At 35.6% G+C, this 8,164-nt stretch overlaps 1 protein-coding gene across 2 annotated transcripts in view; it reads right to left on the bottom strand.

Annotated features, from left to right (window-relative positions):
• Positions 1 to 1,271: 1,271 nt before the first annotated feature.
• sntg1 (syntrophin, gamma 1) overlaps positions 1,272 to 8,164 on the bottom strand; it is a 939,332-nt gene continuing 932,439 nt past the window's right edge. For both annotated transcript variants that reach the window (XM_051929377.1, XM_028803505.2), the window contains exons 19-20: positions 3,440 to 3,550; positions 1,272 to 1,567 (exon numbers count right to left, since the gene is read on the bottom strand). In XM_051929377.1, coding sequence (XP_051785337.1) covers positions 1,403 to 1,567; positions 3,440 to 3,550 — 276 coding nt within the window. In that variant the 3' untranslated portion in view covers positions 1,272 to 1,402. The remainder of the gene's footprint in view (positions 1,568 to 3,439; positions 3,551 to 8,164) is intronic.

Raw genomic sequence — 8,164 nt, 5'->3', positions numbered from 1 at the left:
AAGAGAATCCTGTGTGATTTTAAAAGTAACATACTGCATTTTTTTTAAATAACTGAATTCGATTTACTCATTCTAAATGGCAATAATCGATCATTTCTAGATTTAGGAAATGAACAAATAATAGAATGCTAATTTGCAACAGTAATAAAAAATAAAGAACAAAAAGATGCACTTTTCAAATTATAAGCATTTAAGTAAATTTATAATTTAACTGTTAACAATTTTGGAAAACAGGAGCATATTTTCCCTGTGGTGTGTGGATTCTGACGATTTAGTACAGCACATCTGACACGTTCAGAGTATGACCGGCCATTTAAATTAGTGGCTGTTGTAATGCTGGCAAGGTAACACAGTGCAGCCAAACCCTCCAAATATATTGCTTACATACAATACTAAATATCTTTATCTTTACAACTTCTGTATTTGCTTTTAGGGATGAGCAAAATGTGAATAGCAAAAAAATGGCTTTGACTCGTCCAGGTCAGGATTCAATTGATTTTAAAGTGGACTATTTAATTACAGCGGTTTGTTAAAGAAATGAAGAAAAATGTCTAAATAATGCATAGCAAATGTTTTTTCGTATATTGGTCAGTTTTTCAGTTAATCTTTTTTCATATCCTTGAAAGAAAGAAAGAAAGAAAGAAAGAAAGAAAGAAAGAAAGAAAGAAAGAAAGAAAGAAAGAAAGAAAGAAGCCTACCGTGTCTGCTTTTAACTCGTCGATGTTTCTGTCACCATATTCAACATACACTTAAAATGACAGTTGGCTGTATACATTTCTTAATGACAAAGGCCATAGAAATCAAAAGCTACTTTTGTTCCTTTATAAATTAAACAGGCAATGAAAAAATTGTATTCCTTCTTTGTGTCTTTGTGCACGTCTAGCATGCTTCTGTAGCTGCATAAACTGAAATTTTGTACAGTAATTTCCGTAAACTCTGCAGGGGCTCATCATGTCAAAAATTGCGCTGTATAAGAGGCAAAGTCAGCAAAAGGATCAAATGTAAAGGAGGTCCAGATATTTTTAAATAATTCATAAACTACACGTTGATTCTGTCAATTCTGGAATTGTTTCATTTTGCTTACCAAGGTGAAAGAAATAGCACTCATAAATCACTCCAAAAGTAAGTATGTCCATATGCTCTCATTTCCTCTTGTATGTGTACATATATATATATATATATATATATATATATATATATATATATATATATATATATATATATATATATACACTGTTTCTTTTTATCTTCCAACAAGAAATAAAATCACTCCATCCAACCAGAGAGATGATTCTGAATTGGCTACTTCAATCCCAGTTCCCTCTAGGCTATGATATGATGAATATTTATGGGCTGTAGTAGCAGCAAACTTCTGGAAACAGATTGCACAGTTCAGAGCCTGTTAGGTGGAGTACTTGATTTTCCCTGTGGCAGCAGCACAAGCAGTATTGGTGACTCCAGCAGCACCCTGACTGCCCACATATAGAGGGTCCAGGCAAGCGACTTTGGCAGCAAAAAATGAATGAATACAGTGTAGCACAGCAAAAAGATTAGAAAACTCCAGTTCCTTAAAGAGAAAAAGAAAAGACAGGAAGTGAAATTGGGTAACACTGAAGACATGATTCAAAGCAATGTGGTCTCATAGTAATCTACTGTGTCTCTGCTCTGAAACATACTACTTTATTTCAAATAAGCAGTGGTACACTAACTAAACATAAACTGTAATAAAAGTCTAGCATTTGGGTGGGGAATTATTAACTACTGCAGAATACAACACCACTAAATAACGTGGACAAGAAATGAAGATGTTTTTTACATTGTCACATGCCTGTAGTCTCAAATTAATTAGATATCAAGAATAAACTTCTGTATTATTTCTCAAATTTGATTTTGATAAAAGATGAATGTTTAGGGAGTTGAAGCACAGTGTCCTGCTATCCTGAGGTGTGAGGAGAATTTCTCAATATACCTTCAGAGGCAACAAAATATCACTATATCGGCAATACCTTTCCAAGAACTGAGACTGATATAAAGATAGATAAAAAAGGATATACCTGAAATGTCATCAGTCCAATTATACTCGCACTTCACTGTAAGTGTTCAGAACCTAATACGTGTATTGAGGATTTCAAAAGACATAGCAGCACTTGAAGCTGTGCAGAGGAGAGCAATCAAGTGCATCCCAAAACTTAAGGACATGTCCTACTCTAACAGACTCAGAGAGTTAAACCTGTTTTCTTGACTATGCTGCTAATGAAACTATCCAAGACAAGCAGATCTTCAGTGTAAATGATCTTATCAAGGTCTCTGCACGTTCATCAACGAACTCATCTTTCTGTTCTTCACTGTACAAGATATTGCAGGAGGCATAAACCTGGAAATAGTTTGATATTCTTTGTCATAACCCTACCCAGATCTTAGCAATTCTTTCTGATACATAGTTGGTATCTAAAAGGTTCTATTATATATTGGGGCTCATTGTAAAAACTACTCCTTGTATAGATCTCTGTTGTGATTCCACCATAACTTAAGTGATGACAAAGCTAGAGTTTATTTTGTTTGTTCCATTTTGTTTTCTTATGTTGTCAAATAAACCCATAATTGCACCTTAACATGAATTTCACAATCTTTGGTTTTGGTTCCTTAGTCCAAAAACTTTCCATAGGCCAGTCTTTTTACATGACTTTTTCTGTTGTCTATGCACAGTTCCTGTTCAATTTCTATCTTGGTACCATTTATTTACTTGAGTAATTCAAAAACATCTTTTGACTTTCTAGACCTGTTGAAGCTTCACCAGAGCTCCACTGGCCAGTTACTACATGGATGACCTGGGATGGTCCTCATGGCTACAATAAAGATTGTGTCGGTTAAACCCACTCCATACATTTTCCATACCCCAGTAATCCCCTACTTTGGACATTCCCACTTTCCACAGTGAAGATAATAAGTTAGTCTTTGGGAGATGTTTCTTTATTAAAATGTGTGTGGAAGTGGTGTTGGCAGAATGGTTATGGCTGAGTGAGAGAGTGAGAACGAGCTCAGGTGACGTCACCAGGAAGCTCTCTGCTTCTCTGCTAAGTTTGCATCTGACCATCCGCAGTTTTCATAGTGCAAAATGTGCAACCTGGGATGGTCTGTGGTATTATTTAATGACAATACAATGGGTAATACCCCTCATTTATGTGTGCAAATTTTACTGTTAAACATTTTAATTGCCTTTTTTTCCATTGAATCAGTCCATCTTTGAGGCTCTCTATCATTTGCAACTTAGTTCAAGTAGCTATTTATACATTTTTGTATATTTCTGTACCTCCTTACAAAGCTAAATGATAATACATCAGAAAGCAAAACCAATCAGTCAATGTTATTCACTGAATAATTACTCTTTAAACAATATTGTAACATTAATATTCTGCATATCCAAAGTGAGAATTTTTACCTTGGCTTCAATAAGTTTGGTGTCCTGATTTTGAAATAAAAATTTGATCTTGCTTTTTCCATCATCTGAAGAACCTTTCAGCTGAGAAAATTTATAACGCCAAAGCACAGCCTAAAAAATGAGAAAGTAATTATATGAAAATACTGCTTAAATAACAATGTTTAAACAGAATTACATACTTTTGTATATTTGGTATTGTAGGTTATGTACAGTATATTAACCTTAATATGAAAAATCTATTAAATGTACTTCAAAAATGTATTATTATAATGGGCATACAAAAGGAATGGACTCTGAAAGTTGGAGCAATGAAAATGCACCTGTTTATTTTACAATAACTAGTATGCACAACTACATAGTGTAAAAATATCCCTTGTGGATGAACATGAGAAAAATGTAAGTAGCCAGTTAAATAAATGCATTAAGATTGCTATATCATCAAGTTATTGCTACATTTTCCCATTTCACTACCAGATAGTGTTGTAGACAGGAAGACTTTAGTGTCTTTCAAAACTCAACTTGATGTTTTTTAGAAGAATTAAGTGGATAGGACTTGCAATCTTTGTTCGGCTGAATGGCCTGCTCTCGTCTAAACTGCTTTAATGTTCTAATTTTGAATTGGTTATTTCTTTTTGCAGTGCATGTATATATATGTAGTCTATAAGTTATTAAACAGTAAAAAATTAACATTTTAAGAAGTAAAGATACATTGAGCACTACTGGAGTGGTTTCGGGTAAACTACATTTTAAAGGCAGTATAACACAACAGGTAAGTAGTACTAACAGCAGCTAAAATGTATTTGGATCATTTCTCGGTAGTAGATCCCTTTTGAAAGGCACTACACGACCGTTGTGGTATAGAAATTACATTTTGTATGTGATCGTTCAAATTTCTGCCTGACAACCTTGCACTATGTGCCTGTGATTTAAGAGAAAAATAATTCTGATAAATGTGGACTCTGCCCTTCCGTGCTTAATGGGCAGAAGGTCCAAACAATTCCCAAGTCCAACACTTTACATGAAGAGGTCTATACATCTTCTTAGATGTAAACTCTCCATCGTTTTAAAATAATTGATCACAAAAGCAACCTTGAATGTTGTGGGGTTTTAGTGACCAGAACTCACCTTAAGGGACAATAAGTAGTCGTTCAGGGCAATTTACAAACAGAGTCCTGCTTCAATGGCGCCCATTACACTCAATCGCAAAGATTTCCACTCTCGAAGGACCCGACGGGGCACTTGAAGTGTCACAAACAGTGCGAGAAGAGAGGACGCTGCCCGAAACTTCAAAGCTCTTGACCCAGCGGAGCAGCCCGACATTCCGCGCTTCCCTTTGTTCTCACGACCCCTCGCGGCTGAAGGTGATCTTGTCTTCACATTGTTTACAGCTCGGCGCAGTTAAAAAGCAGAAAGACGCAAAGCTGTTTTCCTCATCTCTTCTACTATCAAGTACTGCCAACTAAAAAAAAGTTACAATGTGGCAGTTTCCGCGACAGTCACGTGGACGAATAAATAAAACTTCTCTGTCAGAACGCGCCTCGTGGAGGACAGCTCAGCGCTGTAGTCCAGAGAGGAGGGCTGGGAGAGGGTGATGCGGGGCGCATTTCTATGGGACAGATCGGAGTGTTTGTATTTACTTCTTTTTAATATCAGTAAAATAACTCTCACACAAATAATAACGATTTGTAAAGATGATATAAAAATGACTTCCACAAAAGAAGTGATTAGTTCCTGTATTATAATATGTTCTGTTGTCATACGTAATTTCCATATCGCGTGGTCATACGTAATTTCCATATCACGTGGTCATACGTAATTTCCATATCACGTGGTCATACGTAATTTCCGTTTCAAACGCGAAAAGAATTTTATATATAGATAGTATATAAAATAGTATACTGTATATATATATATATATAGTATACTGTATATATATATATATATATATATATATATATATATATATACAGTGGTGTGAAAAACTATTTGCCCCCTTCCTGAGTTTGTAAATGGTGGTTTTTATTATTTAGGGAGAAAAAAAAATCCAAACCTACATGGCCCTGTGTGAAAAAGTAATTTCCCCCTGAACCTAATAACTGGTTGGGCCACCCTTAGCAGCAATAACTGCAATCAAGCGTTTGCGATAACTTGCAATGAGTCTTTTACAGCGCTCTGGAGGAATTTTGGCCCACTCATCTTTGCAAAATTGTTGTAATTCAGCTTTATTTGAGGGTTTTCTAGCATGAACCGCCTTTTTAAGGTCATGCCATAGCATCTCAATTGGATTCAGGTCAGGACTTTGACTAGGCCACTCCAAAGTCTTCATTTTGTTTTTCTTCAGCCATTCAGAGGTGGATTTGCTGGTGTGTTTTGGGTCATTGTCCTGTTGCAGCACCCAAGATCGCTTCAGCTTGAGTTGATGAACAGATGGCCGGACATTCTCCTTCAGGATTTTTTGTAGACAGTAGAATTCATGGTTCCATCTATCACAGCAAGCCTTCCAGGTCCTGAAGCAGCAAAACAACCCCAGACCATCACACTACCACCACCATATTTTACTGTTGGCATGATGTTCTTTTTCTGAAATGCTGTGTTCCTTTTACGCCAGATGTAATGGGACATTTGCCTTCCAAAAAGTTCAACTTTTGACTCATCAGTCCACAAGGTATTTTCCCAAAAGTCTTGGCAATCATTGAGATGTTTCTTAGCAAAATTGAGACGAGCCCTAATGTTCTTTTTGCTTAACAGTGGTTTGCGTTTTGGAAATCTGCCATGCAGGCCGTTTTTGCCCAGTCTCTTTCTTATGGTGGAGTCGTGAACACTGACCTTAATTGAGGCAAGTGAGGCCTGCAGTTCTTTAGACGTTGTCCTGGGGTCTTTTGTGACCTCTCGGATGAGTTGTCTCTGCGCTCTTGGGGTAATTTTGGTCGGCCGGCCACTCCTGGGAAGGTTCACCACTGTTCCGTGTGTTTGCCATTTGTGGATAATGGCTCTCACTGTGGTTCGCTGGAGTCCCAAAGTTTTAGAAATGGCTTTATAACCTTTACCAGACTGATAGATCTCAATTACTTCTGTTCTCATTTGTTCCTGAATTTCTTTGGATCTTGGCATGATGTCTAGCTTTTGAGGTGCTTTTGGTCTACTTCTCTGTGTCAGGCAGCTCCTATTTAAGTGATTTCTTGATTGAAACAGGTGTGGCAGTAATCAGGCCTGGGGGTGGCTACGGAAATTGAACTCAGGTGTGATACACCACAGTTAGGTTATTTTTTTAACAAGGGGGCAATTACTTTTTCACACAGGGCCATGTAGGCTTGGATTTTTTTTCTCCCTAAATAATAAACACCATCATTTAAAAACTGCATTTTGTGTTTACTTGTGTTATATTTGACTAATGGTTAAATGTGTTTGATGATCAGAAACATTTTGTGTGACAAACATGCAAAAGAATAAGAAATCAGGAAGGGGGCAAATAGTTTTTCACACCACTGTATATATTACTTAATGCTCAATTTCTTGGGAATGAAATTGAGATGAGGTAAACAGTACTTCATGAAAATATACTCTATAGCATACTTTTATTATAACGAAATCTGTGGGATAACATTTTGGATGGGGCACTGCCTTGTTGTCTGAATAATTTAAGTTTAAAATTATAAATAACTTTCATGTAATAATCATTTTATTAATTTTGCTGTGAAAAATAGTTGTATTTTTTTAAATATGTTTTACTGTGTTTTTTTTCGTTAGATTGCAATAAACAACAAACAACCTATAGTGACTAGAAAGATGCACCGTATAATGTGTTTTTATATAAATGCAAAGTTGGCTAAAGTGCTTTTCACAAATAGATTCTTTAAGTTAGAAGCAACTTCATTTTTGTATGTATGTACTGTACGTCCAGAGAAACTAAATTTACCTTTAAAGGATAAAGTTTTATGAAAAGTTGTAAGAAAGTTGCAAATAGCTTTGAAGTGAGGTTTAAGCAGTTTGACAAAATATTTTTCATTAATCAGAAGTGAAATAAGGAAAGTTTGAAAAAGAAAGAAAACAGGAAGGTTTTGTGTAACTACTTTTTAGTTTAATAACAGCACCTCCTACATTGAATTTGTGTAACATTATATGGATTCTGATACCAATTAACTAGATAGATAGATAGATAGATAGATAGATAGATAGATAGATAGATAGATAGATAGATAGATAGATAGATAGATACTTTATTAATCCTATACTTTATTAATTTGAATTAAACTATTAAACTATGCAACATTTTCTCACAGAATGGTTATTTTTTTTAACTTAAAGTTTTCATAGTGCCCAGATCTGCCTTTCTGGCCTTATACTGCTGTAGATGTCCTTTTCATACCTTGTTCCAGGTGATTCTTCATGCTAGCTGCAGGCTATACTCTAACTCTGTTATACAGATCTGGTCCCTACCTTTCACAGGCTTCTGATCATGTAGTGTTATTTTTGATGAGCACAGACTTCAGAAATGAGGCAGACAATTCAGTCAATAGCTGCTAAAAAGGGTCAGGTCTTGACTTCGTTGTACTGGGATTTTAGTTTTGTATGTTTCTGTTGACTTCTTCCTTTTTTGTGACTACAGTAATCCATTTCCGCTCCTTTTTCTACCTCATTGTTGATTTTTTGATTTTTAGATTTCAGGTGAACTAAAGTTAATACTTATTTATGAATACTTTCAGTTTCTGTAAGATGAGATGTACA

Source organism: Erpetoichthys calabaricus, chromosome 6 (assembly GCF_900747795.2).
Source record: "Erpetoichthys calabaricus chromosome 6, fErpCal1.3, whole genome shotgun sequence".
Classification (NCBI taxonomy): domain Eukaryota; kingdom Metazoa; phylum Chordata; class Cladistia; order Polypteriformes; family Polypteridae; genus Erpetoichthys; species Erpetoichthys calabaricus.
This window is presented reverse-complemented; position numbering and strand designations above follow the sequence as displayed.